The following is a 16553-nucleotide window of genomic DNA, read 5'->3' on the forward strand; positions in this document are numbered from 1 at the left end:
ACAGCGCGAAGTTGATGTATTTCCTCAGCGACCAGACACAGCGCCTTCACGACATGGCGGCAGCAACAATACTACAGTGAGAATAAAAGTTACGCGTTCTTTCTTTGCGTGAACATTTGGGTGGCGTTATGCAAATCTTCCCACATCGTGACGTAGATATGTGGGGGCGTGTTAGAACGAGCCGTTTTAGGTAGGCGTGGTTGACTCTTAACTTTTATTAAGAATATCTCTTTGGATTTGAGACTTTAGTCTTTGCAACTTTACAGATCTTCTTTATGCACCAATAACACTTGTAACACTCCAAAGAGAAAGGAAAAATTTAAATAGCATCATATGACCCCTTTAAGATATATTATTTTTAAGTAGACTCAAGTGAAATATGTTCAAAGTATTAATATGTTCATGTTAAAAATTTTAGTTTATGAACTGAATTGGCAGTTGGCTAATTTAAGGAAGCCGGCTTCTAGAAATGAAGAGTTTTAATTTAATCCATGGTATCTTTACAGTAAAATACTGTAAACTATACTGCAGTAAATAACTACACAATTAACAGTTAATTACTGTATTTTACTATTCTATATTGTTCCTCTTTACTTCAGTGATTCTGCTTGTTAACAGCAGGTTAACAGTATATACATATACTATGTATATTTACAATGCAAGGTTTTAGTGTAGATGTTTGACCTACAGTAACTAGCTGGCAACAGTGTTGCCAATATATTACTGTAAAAATGCCTGGTAAGGTCTAACAGTGTGAGTATCATCTGCATGACAGTGTCAACTAATTCCATGTTTCCCAATAATGTCTCCTAAAGGAAGCATGTACAAAAAAGCAGAGGACCTAAGACTGAGCCCTGCGGCACTCCATATTTACCTTGTGATTGATGACATTTCTTCATTAACTTGAAACAAAGTGGTAACGGTCAGATAAGCATAAATCCTTATCATGCTAATGCCAGTCCACTAATGCAAACAAAATTCTCTAACTTATTCAAGAGAATGTCATGATCTATCGTGTCAAAGACAGCAGTAAGATCCAGTAGTACTAGAATGTGGATGCAAGCACAGGGGTTTCGGACATACAGAAAAAACCTCTGTCAGTAGCCTGGACGGTATTAGGCAGGGCTCTTCAACTCCAGTCCTGGAGAGCCAGTGTACTGCTTAGTTTAGCACTAACCCTACCCAAACAAGATAAATAAGTTGTTTAGGATTACGTGCAAATTACAGACTGGTGTGTTTAATTGGTACTGGTTATAAAGTCTGCATGAAACTGGCCCTCCAGAATTGGAGTTGAAGATCCACCTTATTTTGCTACATGGATGACTACTGCAAAACTAATTTTTTATGTCTTAGTGCTAAACCATTTTAATAATAATGTCTTATTTTTATTTCCTGTAGGATGTAACTCAGATGGAGCTTCAGGGTCTACAGCCCAACACGCACTACACTGCACAGATTCAGGCCATCTCTTACTGGGGTCAGAATCGGCTCAAGAGCAGCCGAGCTCACCTCTCCTTCTTCACTGCTGCAGCCACCTGTAAGAACTCTGAACATCTGCACGCTTAGAAAGATTTAGATGCATGTTTGGAAAGTTCCAATTATAAAACTTCATAATTAATTGTTTTCAGATTGTGCGCCAATTTTGACATTCAATCAGTTTTATGGAGTATAAATTGAAAAGGTTGTAAATTAAGGGGTGTCAGAAATAAAATATTTGCTCTCTTTGTGTTGTCAATTACCCAATGTATTTAAGGTCCTGTCTGTGCTTTTTGAGGCTGTCTGGAATTGTATGTTCGTATTTCCCGGCTACGTGTGTGTGTTCCTTGTTCCATGGATGTTAATTAAATTCTCTTTGTTTGAAGTCAACTCCTCGTCTCCTCGTTCCTCGCTCCATGCTCCTCACAGTAGCGCAGTCCTGACAGAATACCAGACCATAAACAGTTACCTCCGTGTGTTCCCTCCGTTTTTGTTTCCCTTTTTACCCAGTGTTTTTTGTTTCCATAAATATATCTGTTATGCTGAACCGCCCTGAATACCTCCTCCTCCTGCTGGAGCAGGGGGAAAGATCGCTCGAGGGCCATACCAGACTGTTTCTGGCCCTCGCCGAACTCACCAGCTATCCGGACGACATGCTGATGGAGAGCCCGAGCTTGCCGTGGCCGATGAGCCATTGGCGCATGGAGCGACAGAGCAACGGATCGCCGCGTAGCCGGTGCTGCAAGTGACGTCAGTCAAGGTGCGAGAGCAGGCAACAGAGCCCGCCACGAGGGAGAATGCCATATACACAGAGAGCGCGGAGTGGAGCTCCGCCCACTGCACCGCGGCTGAGGGTGAGCTGATTATACAGCTGGAACTGCTGGACTTCGAGGGGGACCTTATAGACTGGCAAACAGAGCTGGAAGCCGACTTGCCCCCTCTCTACGCGCTCTGCACGTTCTATGACGCCTGCCTGAACACCGCGTGCAGAGCGCCATTGTCCAAGGATGGTCCTCGAGCGGATTTCGCCGCCTTCGTGGAGTGTATTCTGGCGAGAAATGGATTGCCATTCACCATCTGCCCCGTGAATGATCTCGCCGGATCCACTCCTGACCCAGTGCCCAGCCCACCATCTCCCCGCTGCGCGGAGCGCATGTCAGAGCCCACCTCTGACAGAGAGCCCGAGCTCACCAAGGCCGACGAGCCGTTGCCGCATGGAGCGACAGAGCAACGGATCACCGCGGAGCCGGAGCTGCAAATGACGTCAGTCAAGGTGCGAGAGCCGGCAACAGAGCCCGCCACGAGGGAGAATGCTGCGGACAAAGAGAGCGTGGAGTGGAGCACCACCCACTGCAGCGCGGCTGAGGGTGAGCTGATTATACAGCTGGGACCTCGTTCCTCGCTCCGTGCTCCTCACAGTAGCGTCTCGTGACACATACAGTATAAAGCTCATATTTTTGTTGAAGCACAAGAATTAGAGTGTAAAGAACTTTGTTTAATCGATGATGGTAAATCTCAAGGAAACATGCGATAGTCACATTTCAACCCAAAACATTTTAACCTTTGTAAAGAGATTAATGACAGTAGCCAGGTTTCCATCCAAAGTTGTGAATTTAACTTATGCGCAAAATTGGAATATCGCACAAAACATTTGCGAATAAAGCACTGTTTCCATCCAACGAGTCAAAGAGAACAAAATCGTCACTTCCTGATTAACTGGCACTAAATATCGCAAAAAAAAACTAGGAGAAGCCACTGAATATAATAATTTTCATATATAATAAATTACTTGCGCCTCAGAGCGAGCAGACGAAACAAAATAAATGCAGCGATTGCTTTCGGAGGTGGATGCTGCTGTTTGGGAACGCAGTCGTGTAAGATGCTTATACAGAAGTACTTTGACAACAGGCTTTGCTCAGGCTTTTCAGAATGATCATAACAACATTTCAGATGCTGTGCAACGAGATCGGTCCGCTGGATAGTCAGGTTTTGCTGTCCCATTGCGCAAAGTCACATGACTTTTTTGATGTGCATGGAGAAATTAATTCGGCAAATGCGTTTCCATCTCCTATTATTCACATTAACCCTTTTTCACACAAATCAAAAACCACCTCAAGCAAACGTAAAAACTTTTTAGTAAATTAATTGATTTTTTTTTTCTTTTCGAAATTTGCCATTTCCATGACTCGTTTCTGATGCGATACTTCAAAATGCACATAAAAGCAAGGTGATGGAAACATAGCTAGTGACATACAGTGGTTTTATTGAAGTTACCCTTTGTAAATTAGAGGCAGTACAACTAAATTTGTTGTAAAAGTCTGGTGCTAAAAATAGGCTTCATAAATTAGCCGGGTATTTTTGGTCACCAGGTTGTTTTTCGGTCACTTCCATGCCACATATGTAGTACTTAGTCATTAATTTAGAAAATTTTAATCTGAAAAGTTGCTTTTTAAAATAATAAAGACTATTGGGAAATGTAAGTGAATCTCCTATCTCATTCTAGCATCCTCAAATGGGAATGTCCACCTTTCCGGAGAGTTCTCCAATGAGATTCCCGTGTCCCATTCCTCTCCCAGTATCCTGAGGCTGGAAGCGGCCGCCCCTCATTATCACGACAACCAGCTGCAGGTCAAGGTCTTCTGGAAGAGCCGAATCACAGGCAAGTCAGCTTCTTTCTGCACTGGCATGTACACTAAGGACATACGTCTGAGGTCATTCGAAGTTTACGTCTCTGCAAAAATTGTCTCCTAACAAAAAACACGCTCACATGACTTCACACCGGTCACGCAAAGCGTATGTGTTTGTTGACAATCCATCGGATCCATGTGTGTCCTTAAACAAGTCACCGCCAAAGCAAAGCAACAGCATGACTGATGATTTATGGAAGAACGTTACCAAACATAAATATTATCTATCCGGCATAAAAAGACAATCTCGCAGGGATGTCCTCTCTAGACTCTTTCCAGCAGATTATTCACGATCTGCTTAGTACATGAGTTCCAAAAATACACATTTGGCAACATGATGGTCTTCAAAGAGAAGATTCCAGTCAAACCGCAAGTGCCCATAAATACAGGGTGTTGATTTACTGTTATCTCCTGGAAAGAAAGGCATGGAGAGTGATTTAATAATGCCGGTATGAGTGTGAAATCAAAAACAGATGAAGGGAGATGGCGACCTGACGCGGGTTCGAAGGAAGATGTCATGTTGCCTGCGTACAGAACAGGGAGCTCGGAGCAAAATGTAGCCGGTCCGTGAAAATGTGTTCATGCTGCCTCAGAAACAGAAAAACATTACCTACAACATTTCTTGTTTCTCAATGTTTCTTCCTGTAGAAAGCCAGAAGGATTCCAGTTCATATATTCTGAGATGGTTTCCTGAAGTTTGTGCCCATAATGTGACGAAAGGCGAGAAAACAGCCATAGTTCAGGTGTGTCTCATTGGTTTACAGTTTACTTTCTTGCCAAGAAGTCTGAAGGGGCCATTTTATTTATTTATTTATATGTATTTTATTTTATTTATTTTATTTTATACATTTTTATTTCACGTACATGTCTTAAATTTTTTATTTCACTTACATACTCTCATTTTCAGTCAAAAAAAGTCATGGTTTTTTTTTTTCTTTCAAAAAAGTCTTGATTTTTTTATGTACCAAGATATTAAAAGTAAAAAGTACTGATCGATGAACCTTATTTATTTATTTTGCAATTTTATATAATTAATCCCACAATAAGGGAGATTAGTTGATGACGACATAGAATATGTATCAGTCTACATCCAAGCAAACATTTTATTTTATTACCAAAACATACACTCTCAAAATCTGAAATTTTAAAAACACAATGTGTTTTTACTTATAATAACTTATATAACGTATTATATTTTACTTATAATAAGCATCTCAGGACAATATGTTTTTACTTATTATAATAAAAGTGTGCAAACAAGTCAAAATAATAAAATATTCAATTTCATTGAAATGAATCAGCTCGTTCATGAATCAGACATCGCTTTTGTGTCTCCGGTTTCTTTCAGCAACAATGTGATTTATTATGAAACACAGTGGAGTAAAAAGTATGATATTGTGCTTTGGAATGTACTGAAATGTTGAAATTGTAGTGAAATTTGCCAAAATATAATACTCTGATAAATTACAGATGTCTAAACAAAAACAAAAAAAATGTTGATGGTGGTTTTTGTATGGCAAGTACAATAGTCTGAGACCCTAAACGTAAAATTTGGCCACAGGAAAAAAACAATGTTTGGAAAGGTGAAAAAATGATGCCAGAATGTGGTGAACTATTAATTTAATGCCTCACAACCATCATATCGACTTGCATTTTATACTGCACAGATACTAATGCTAAAGAGTTGATGTCACTATCAAACCTGCATGTGACCCTTGAATTTACCCTCAGAAGGATTCTTGTTCCTGCATCTGATTTCTTTGTTCGCTGAAGTTTATGCAGCTGAATAGTGTAAGAGATAATGGCAGCACTGCCCACGAGCGCTGTATTTCCACACATGATCTGTCAACACTGGCAGCGGACACAATAGAAATGTGTGATATCATTATGGTACGGATGGGTTATCGGTTATCTGATTCATTTTCCACAGAGCATTTCTCATGTACTCTCTCGTTTCATTCTTAGCCACAGACGGTATACTGTTGTACTGAGGAATAACTCTGCTGTTTCTGCTCTTCAGGGAACACATTTTGTGATTACTGGCCTGCTGTTTGCCTGTAAGTACCGCGTGGCAGTGAAGCCCGTTACGGGACAAGAGCAGAGGTCAGAGGTCATGACCTCTGTAACCACCCCACTTTGCTCATCGCTGATGGGCCGACGGAAAAAACCTGTTGCCTGCGCCAGAGATGGTAAGATGATATCTAGCACAAAAGCTTTAATCACGCCACATTAGCTGGGTCAATCGCATAGAAATGTCACATTTCACCATAAAATCAAAAGGGGGAAAAAGAGAAGATATTCTCCATAAATAAATTAAGCCTCTTTTATTATTTTAATTGCAAACATTAAGTCCAGTTTTTATTAATGCAAAGCAAAAATAAAATAAAATAAAAATCTTATTGTGATTACTGTAATGTGTCCGGATGTCTTATTTTTGTTTGTTTGTCATTTTGATTATTCTCAATAGTGATTTAAACTAAAGTCAGCATAAATTAAAGGATGTACAACAATAATAACAACAAAAAATAATTTAATACAATAAAATTATAGAATAAAATATTACACAATTACAGTAATATCAGACTGAAAAAAAACAGCTTTATCCTAAAAATTACCCTCAAAATAGGCTTATTGTTTTTAAATGTTAAAAAAAGGTTAAAAGCCATATAGTTATAATTACAAGTCAAAATAATAGTAATAATAAATAAATACATATATACATAGAATGACAAAAATCTAAATTGTGACATTAAAAGTTAAAACTGACATAAAATGTAAAAAATTATGAGTCTATAATTCTGACATAAAACATTAAAATGATTAAATCTGAAGTCAAACCTATGGGATACTGACATAAAAGGCAAAATTGTGAGGTAAAAAGTAGATATAGAAGCTTGTATATCCAAACTGGAATTAAAAAGTCCTAATTATGACATGAAAAGTAAAGATTATTAAATAAAATGTCCTAATTATGACATTACATTAACTTTTTATGTCATAATTAGGCCTTTTTAATGTCATAATTTCAACATTTTATCTCATAATTTGTCATTATGATTATTTTTAAGTGATTATTTTGAACCTAGAATAAAAAAAATCTCCTTACTCCTAAAAATTACCCTTAAAATAGGCTTAATTAAAAAAAAAAAAAAAGTTAAAAGCCATAGTTATAGTTACAAGTCAAAAAATAATAATAATAATTTAAGAAATAAATAAATACATACATATATAACTGACAAAAATCAAAACTGTGACATTAAACGTGAAAACTGACATAAAATGTACAAATTATGAGGTAAAATCCATAATTCTGACATAAAACATTTCAATTATTAAATCTAAAGTCAAACCTATGGGATACTAAGTCATAATTATGACATAAAAGTCAAAATCGTGAGGTAAAAAGTAGATTTAGAAGATTGTATATCCAAATTGGAATGAAAAAGTCCTAATTATGATATAAAAAGTCATAGAATTTGGCCTTTTTAATGTTTGAGTTTGAGTTTGTAGTGAAATGTGAGCCAGACAGTTTGAGATCCCCCCAGATTTTTGCAACACATGACAGAATTTATGTATTTTATGGTTCATCCCAGTGCAATATGTTGCCGTAGAGCGCCGTCCTCAGGGTAAGAAAGGCCTGCAGCGGCCAGAGAAGCTGGCAGCATGGTTTCAGCCGGCGAACGGCTCGGTGCAGGCCGTGTTTAGCTGGCAGGTGTCTCCAGAGAGCACGGGACAGACCCCCATCACTGGATTCCAGCTCTCCTGGCTCAAAGTGTCCCGCAGCAGCACCAACGGCACGCTCGTCTCCCAAACACACCTCCTGCCCCCCGTGAGTCACACACACGCCTGACTGACCAATCACACAACACAGCAGCACTCTAAACACACTCAATATGAACCTGTGCCTCAGGATCAGCGCTCTCTGACAGTAGACGCGCTGCAGCCCCAGAGCGAGTACAGAGTGCAGCTGCAGGTCCTGTCTGGAGCAGGGCACGGACCCTCGGTGTCTAAGACCCTCCACACTCCTCACGTGAACGGCACACTCCTCTGAGGTACACCTCACACACCTCAGGGACACCTCAGTGACTGGACTCCAGCTGTAAATGTACTTCAAAAACACGTATTATCTATTATCATTAACCAAAACTAAAACATTTTCATTACTTCAAATAAAGTAAACATGAACTGAAATGAAATACTTTTTAAAATACTTTTTTTTTTTACTTCAGCTAGTCACTAAGGCAACATTTCTTACTTTCGTTTAGTTTAATGTTAAAGCACTGAAATAAACTGAAACTAAAATCGAAGAAAAACTGTGGACAAAAAGAAAAATGCGTTGTGCTTAAAATAAACTAAATTCTGATTTTAGTATTACTAAAATTGTAAGATCTGTGCAAGTGTCTGGATGTGGAATTTTGTCTCTTTTATGCGAATAAAACTATAGATATTTTGAAAAATAATAATAATAAAGACAAAAATATGCAACAAAGTGACTAAAACTTTAACTCAAATTAAAATGAAAACTGAAAATGTAAAGATTAAATCTATTTCAAAATATTTACAACAACTGTAATAGTTTATCAATGATACTAAAATAACACTGTTTCATACAAACAATAGCATAAACATATTTTTTTATGATGATCATGTTTTCAGTATCTGGTTTATTTAACCAAACAAAAAAAATAATAAAAAAAAATAAAATAATAATAATAATAATAAAAAAACTAAAAACAAACATTAGAAATTAAACATTAATTTCTAAAAACCATAAAACATGAAGCAGTTTTATTTCATAATAAATTATATTAGTGTTATTCAATTATCAAAATTGGTTCAGGGTTGTGAAATGTCCATAATATTCACAAACTGATAATTCATATTTTGAAAAAAAAGTCATAATATTAAACAGACACAACAACCTGAATATCCTAAGGGAAATATGTTATTATTCTTTTTAAAAATAGGATTTTAAAAAAACTATTAGTAATGAATATGAAAATTACATGTCTAGGCCTATTTGTTTAAAATTTGTTTAAAATAGCTTTTTTCCTTTTTATCATCTCTGACATACTTGTTTGTCATTGATCCAGATATATATATGATATTCAAAGAAAATGATGTGTGTAATAGAAGATGCAGCAAAAGAAACTCGCCCATTCTAGTCAACTTTTGAATAACAAAGTGTTAAAGACTGGATGAATGGAAGCAGAGGGGTACTAACAGTACACCACAGCAAACTAACATCAGGAGATGATGGCACTGGAGCTCTGCATGTGTAGACTGCAGATGAAACACAGCAGAGCCTCTTCAAACCTGTCAGACAAGAGCCTCAATACAGCAGGGAAACAACATTAACAGGAAGAGTTTAGCCAAAAGTAAAAGACCCTCTTGACGTTCCAAACCAGTTACATTTTCTCTCTTTTAAGCAACAAAATGTTTCGAAGAATATTCACGCTGTTTTTCTCTATACAATGAAAGCATAGAGTATCTAGGACTTCCAGGTTGAAGTCCATTTCTGCCACATATGGGGGGGAAAAATCATGCATTCGTAAATCATATTTTTGAAAAGTCATATTTTAAAAGTCTATTATGTCTTAAAAACTTTAAATTCTGACATAAAAAGTAAAATTTATGGGATGCTAAGTCAATTATTGGTAATCCAGTCGTTGACTGCTGGTTAAACTGCAGCTCTACCTTCACGGTTCAAACTGCAGATAGTCAAAATGATGAGATAAGAGGTATTGTTGGCATTAAGTTAACTAAGGCATTTTTATCTCAGAATTTTGACAGTTAGAATCCGAGCTGTAATTTTATCTCACAAATTCATGTTTTATGTGATAATTATGACTTCTTTTCTCATAATTTTGACTTTTTATGTTAATTTAGACTTTTACCTCATGATTTCAACTGTCATAATTTTGACTTTTACCTCATGATCATTGAACGTGTCTCATAATTATGACTTGGTATTTTGAATCGGTCTTCGGGGTGATGGAGACTGCTCTGGATTGGCTCAGATCCTATTTAACTCATTGTAGTCACTTTGTTTTTATGGTGTCCCTCAGGGCTCAATACTTGGTCCCTTGCTTTTCAGCATCTATATTTTTCCTCTTGGTCAATTATTAATACCTCTCGACCTTAACTACCATTTTTACGCCGACGATACGCAGATTTACATCCACTCAAACCCGGGTCAAGATGTGAACATTTCCCATCTTTCACATTGTATTTCTGAGATTAAGTTATGGATGTCTGACAATTTCTTGTGTTTGAATAGTTCCAAAACAGAAGTTATGCTTCTCGGCTCTCCCCATAAATTGCGTAATGCTGGATCTTTAGCTTTGTCTGTTGACGGTGTTGCTCTGGAGTTACAAAGTAAATTAAAAAGTAAAGTGTAAAGAAAAAAAGAGGCAATGTTTTGAAAATTTGTGTAAGCAGTTGAAAAAAAACCTGTAACAAACTTCAATATTTACTAAATTTGGCAGCTATAGAATTCTGTCTGGGGCCAGGGTTGTTGATCATATAAGTCCTGTTTTGGAATTGTTGCATTGGCTCCCGCTAAGATTCCGAATTGATTTTAAAGTTCTTGTGTTAACATACAAGGCACTGCATGGTCTGGCTCCTCAGACTTGGCTGAGCTTTTAATTCCTTATACACCCAGTCGCAACTTGCGATCTTCTCAGAGTGGTCTTTTAGTCGTTCCTAAAACACGGCTGCGTTCTAGGGGTGATCGGGCCTTTTCATCTTACGCCCCCAAATTGTGGAATTCTCTCCCGGCTGACATCAGAGAAGCAAATTCGTTAGGTATTTTTAAATCTCATCTTAAAACGTTCTATTTCCGACTTGCTTTTAACTGATTGTCATTCTGTATTTTTGTGTTCTAATTTGGCTTGTGTTTGCTTGTGTTGTAAAGCGCTTTGAGAAAGCACCCTTTTAAAGGCACTATACAAAATAAATGTATTATTATTATTATATTGGTACACCATCATTTTGACTTTTTATCTTATAAATATGACATTGTTTCCATTTATATAATGTTTATAAAATCTCCTTTTTTCCCTCATGTGGCAGAAACAAGTAGCCATACTTTCAATCAAAAAATTCTATACATGAAGTAGTTCATAAGTCTTTTGAGATCACGCATTTGAGATGATTTTTGAGCTTTGATTGAGAAACAGCCAAATTCCAGCTGATGTTCGCTGATTCTCTGCAGCAGCTCACTATAGCAATGGCTAATAATGTTATATTTTTTACAGATGGAGGAAAGAAGTGAGGAATCAAGCTACTCTTATATGATACAGTGCTTGTGTTGCTCCTCATTTGGACAGGTGTGTCTGTTAAAGGACTAAATGTAAAGCACTCTTCATCATCAGAGAGACAGTGTCTGCTGTTATGGAGTCGGTGTAATGGGACGAGAGCACTCGCACCAGACCGGCGTGATCACAGAAGAAAACAACATCGACGTGAAGGCTTTAGATCGGTGTACTGTAATATAGGAATGATGAATAACCAAATTATGCTTTTGTTATGCAAAAAATTAGTAGCACTGATGTATTTAGTATGTAGTTGCATATAGTTATGCGCCACATTATTTTATTAACATTTGTTTTTCATACAGAAGTTTAATGTGCTTTTACTCAATGGGCCTCATTCATGAAACACAAGCAGTATGAATGTCTTAAAAGCTTGTGAAACCCCACATGAAAAAATACTATAGTAATTTATAGTAAATGCTATAGTGTTTTGAACCATATTATAGTAGAGTGTATTATACTTTATATATTATAGTATTTATTTACAACACTTTGAATTTGAATGCTACAGCATACTATAATGAACTGATAAACTGTAATAAATACTGTAGTGGGCCTATACTTCAGTTGTAGAAAACTTAGTACAGTATTGGGTAAAGTAATTTGTTTATATTACTATAGTTTTTATATTACCACAGCAACTATAGAATTACCACAACAAATTAATTCAAGTACTTTACTATAGTATGGTTCAAAAACACTATAGTATTTACTATAAATTACTATAGTATTTTATCATGTGGGGTTTCACAAGCTTTTAAGACATTCATACTGCTTGTGTTTCATGAATGAGGCCCATTGAGTAAAAGCACATTAAACTTCTGTATGAAAAACAAATGTTAATAAAATAATGTGGCGCATAACTATATGCAACTCCATACTAAATACATCAGTGCTACTAATTTTTTGCATAACAAAAGCATAATTTGGTTATTCATCATTCCTATATTACAGTACACCGATCTAAAGCCTTCACGTCGATGTTGTTTTCTTCTGTGATCACGCCGGTCTGGTGCGAGTGCTCTCGTCCCATTACACCGACTCCATAACAGCAGACACTGTCTCTCTGATGATGAAGAGTGCTTTACATTTAGTCCTTTAACAGACACACCTGTCCAAATGAGGAGCAACACAAGCACTGTATCATATAAGAGTAGCTTGATTCCTCATTTTTTCATTCTTGGGTAAATTGGCCTTCTTTTACATTACTTTTATTAATTTAGAAGACACTTTTTTCCCAGAAATGCATACATCAACATCATATATATTTTGATCATATTTCTTCCTTGAGAATCAAACTCATGATCAGCAAAGTTCACTTTACGAACAGTTTACGCAGAACTTCGTTCCGCTCGTGTTTCATGAATAATGCCTACTATAAATATTTTTAATTGAACAAGTAATGTAATATATTAAATTTCAACACTACATCTCTAACCTGGTTATCAACCCTGTGTGGAATTAATCTCAGATCACGTCATTTGAACAGGGTTATTTCTGAACCACAGCACGTCTGATTTTATTTATTGTGAGTGTAATTCATTAATCTCAAGCATAAGTGCCTTATACTGTATCAGTTATATCAGGCTAGATCAGATTGATTTACTGCAACATGTGTCTCTGCTTTAACTGTCCATCTGTCTTTACAAATCACTCACAGCATACAAACAACAAATGAGCTGGGATACTGCTGCTTTAATTAGCCACAATGATTTTGAAAGATATATCTTTGTACAATACAGCATACAGTTTTTATAAATATTGAATTTGATGTATTATCTATGGTTTGTTGTCATTACTAATAGGCTACACGAGGCTAAATGAAGCTCCACACTTCTCGTTTCTGAATATATATGTTCGTCAAGAGAATATAAACTGAATATCAACAATAATATTCTTAGACTTAGAATATATACTTCGATTTAGACTCAGGTACACCACAATCATAAAATTGTGTTCTAAAAACGTTTTGCTAATGTTCTCATTCAATTATGAAATTATATTTCTGAATGTTGTCTGAACATACAAAATACCCAGGTTTTTTTTTTTTTTTATGTAGCCTATTAAAACATTTTTCTTATCTGTGTGAACATTACAGAATACATTAAGTAAATGTTCCATTTTATTATTTTGCAAACATGATGGGAATGCTTGAAACACAGTAACGTTTAAAAAGCATTGAACAAACGTCAAGCTAAAACATGTCAAGTCAAGTCAAGTCACCTTTATTTATATAGCGCTTTTAACAATACAGATTGTATCAAAGCAACTGAACAGCATTAATTAGGAAAATAGTGTGTGAATAATGCAAAATGATAATAGTAAACACTCAATTTTCAGTTAAAGGCAGTTCATCATTGAATTCAGTGCTCAGTTCAGTTTAAATAGTGTCTGTGCAATCAAGTCGACGATATCGCTGGATATTAAAGGTCCCCTGAAGTGCCTTGAAACACGCTGCGTTATTCTATGTGGTGACATAATTTCAACTGAAACAGGAAGACAGGGCGGGACATATCGGGCAGCCCCGCCCCCCTTTTTAAATAAGCCAATAGCGTTTTGTTTATATCTGCACGGGTCAGAGCCGTTGAGCTCGGTAAAGCCGCATTTGACAGCCACAGTCTAATAGATTACCCCCTAGATTCAATATGAAACTCTTAGTAAAACAAAATAGTGATCATAATCATGTCGAGGCTGTGTAGTTTTAAAAGTGTTTAATAATATGCCGACTCGCGCATATGATCCGCTCCGTGCTATCGCGTCTCTGGACCTGAGCCAAAGTCCAGATCAGACTGTGTGCGCTGCCGCAGTTCGCGTGACACAACGTGAAACCAGACCTCATTTGCCCCAATCAAAAGCATACACTGTTTGAATCGTTCCCTCTCACCTACATTGTGCAATACGTGCCATTCACTGTACAGGAAACACTACACCGTGAACAAGCAACCGATCTCAGCCGCAGCTTCAGCGTATATTTATAGTGTAGGGGGCAGGCGCTTCGGCTTCTAGAGAGTGTTTGATCAAAGTAAGAGGTATGGCCCATCCCTAGTATACTTGCTCAGTACTTCCTAACCGTCGACACACTCGTTAGCGCGCGCTGCCTCATTTCAAATATCCCGAGGAAACACAAAACATTTTTGACCAAATCACGGAAGACAGACGCAGACTGTCGCCGAACTCACCGTCGCTTCTTCTCAAGTTTTCTCACACCACTTGCTGGTGAAAGGTAGGTGTTTTCTTCAGACCAGTTTCCCTACGGATTTTAAATGTGAGGCGCTAAAACCCGGGACAAACCGTGAACCGTATGGATTTAACACGGAATGCCTTTATTTTCCTTTTGAATACGTGATGATTCCGTAATATATGAGCTTGCTGTTATCACCACTTAATAAAAATAGCGTTAAATACTCTCATTAATGGTTCATCCGCGAACGAACCGATTTGACCCAGTGTAACGCTATCTATTATAATTTAAAGGCATTTTTTATTACAGCAGAGAATGAAAAAAACGCCTAAATTCAATCTGTTCATCATATAAAGCGATCGAGTGTCTTTATGAGTCTCTTTATGATCGAGTCCTCTTTGTTTTTAAGCGACAGAGTGGTATTTATGTAGACTGTCAATGGAGGGACAGAAATCTCTCAAGATTTCATTACACGGTATTCAAATACACAGTACTATAGAATCAAAGATGCAGAAAGTGAATATCATGTGTGCAAATAACTCACCAGTGGAGACAGAGAGCAGCAGAGCTCATCCGTCGAGTAGCACTGCTGTTTCAGCTGAGAAGTATCCTGAACAACAAAACAACCCAACAGGTAACTGTCAATGTTAATACAAATCAAAGCTGACATGTATACAGAAATAATAGTAGGAGACTATTACTGTGTGACTTCTGTGTAGCACAGCATCAGCACTGAGTCTCTTCCAGAAACATGAACTTCAGTGCAAAACCTGCTAATTATTCACTTGAACTAACAACATAAAGCAGCTCTACATTAGGAAAGAAGTTAATCATTCAGCTGTAATCAACCCAACAGATGATCCTGAACAACAAAACAACCCAACAGGTGATCCTGAACAACAAAACAACCCAACAGATAACTGACAACGTTAATGCAAATCAAAACTAGGGGTGTGAATCAGCACTGGTTTCACGATTCGATTAGTTTACGCTTATGTCAACGATTCAATTCAATTTGATATCACGATGCATCACAATCATATCAAATTTATTTTGTGCATTTTTATGAAATTATATAAGCAGGCTACTTTTAAAAATGATCACAAATTAGTTTAGGAGATTTGAAATTGGTTAGGAGTCAGCTAACCTTTGGGCAATCTCTTTTCTTTAGGATGAGTTTCTCAAACCTATGTGTGAAGAGGCAACTACGATGTTGATGCTGCAAAGGCCTCCGTTCTGCGACCATGTCATACAGTTATATGACTGGTTTATCATGGAGGAACAGAATGTCTTGATAATGGAAAATCCGCATCCCTGTGTGACCTTGTGTAAGTTCATCAAAAAAAACAGAGGTCACCTGAGTGAAGAAGAGGCAAGACTCATCATGTGGCAGCTCGCCGTTGCTCTGCGTCACTGCTGGGATCGTGGTATTTTTCATGAAACAGATCTGAGTAATATTCTCATCAACACGGACACCCAGCAGTTAAAGATAATGGACTTTAGATACGCAGAGCACATCATAAAAAAACGTAAGTTGGCTTTCTGAACACAGATCACCGACTCGTTTGTTACAGTTCACTGATGATGCTTTACTAAACTCTGGAAATGTGTTGTTTACAGGAAGTGAAGAAGCTTATTTAGAGGCAAGGCTCAGAGTGCCTGCTAAATTGCAAGCAGCTGAAAACTTATACTTCGTGCTGGATGCGCTCATCGAAACAATAAGACATCCGTTTTGGAAAAAAGCACACCTGTCCAGAGGTGAGACCAGTGACAAGAACACAATGGAAATAACATTGCTTGAAAAACATATAAAGCTCAGACACAAGTGACGGTAAAAGATTAGTGTTGAATGAGCAAAGTGTAAAACATTGACAAATTACACTGAATGTTTAG

At 37.2% G+C, this 16553-nt stretch overlaps 1 protein-coding gene across 2 annotated transcripts in view; it reads left to right on the forward strand.

Annotated features, from left to right (window-relative positions):
* anos1b (anosmin 1b) overlaps window positions 1-11900 on the forward strand; it is a 77835-nt gene extending 65935 nt beyond the window's left edge. For both annotated transcript variants that reach the window (XM_016512002.1, XM_016512003.1), the window contains exons 8-14: window positions 1399-1537; window positions 3980-4135; window positions 4812-4906; window positions 6184-6352; window positions 7775-7992; window positions 8074-8215; window positions 11423-11900. In XM_016512002.1, coding sequence (XP_016367488.1) covers window positions 1399-1537; window positions 3980-4135; window positions 4812-4906; window positions 6184-6352; window positions 7775-7992; window positions 8074-8214 — 918 coding nt within the window. In that variant the 3' untranslated portion in view covers window position 8215; window positions 11423-11900. The remainder of the gene's footprint in view (window positions 1-1398; window positions 1538-3979; window positions 4136-4811; window positions 4907-6183; window positions 6353-7774; window positions 7993-8073; window positions 8216-11422) is intronic.
* Window positions 11901-16553: the final 4653 nt, after the last annotated feature.

Source organism: Sinocyclocheilus rhinocerous, unplaced genomic scaffold (assembly GCF_001515625.1).
Source record: "Sinocyclocheilus rhinocerous isolate Xijiao unplaced genomic scaffold, SAMN03320098_v1.1 scaffold2250, whole genome shotgun sequence".
Taxonomy (NCBI): domain Eukaryota; kingdom Metazoa; phylum Chordata; class Actinopteri; order Cypriniformes; family Cyprinidae; genus Sinocyclocheilus; species Sinocyclocheilus rhinocerous.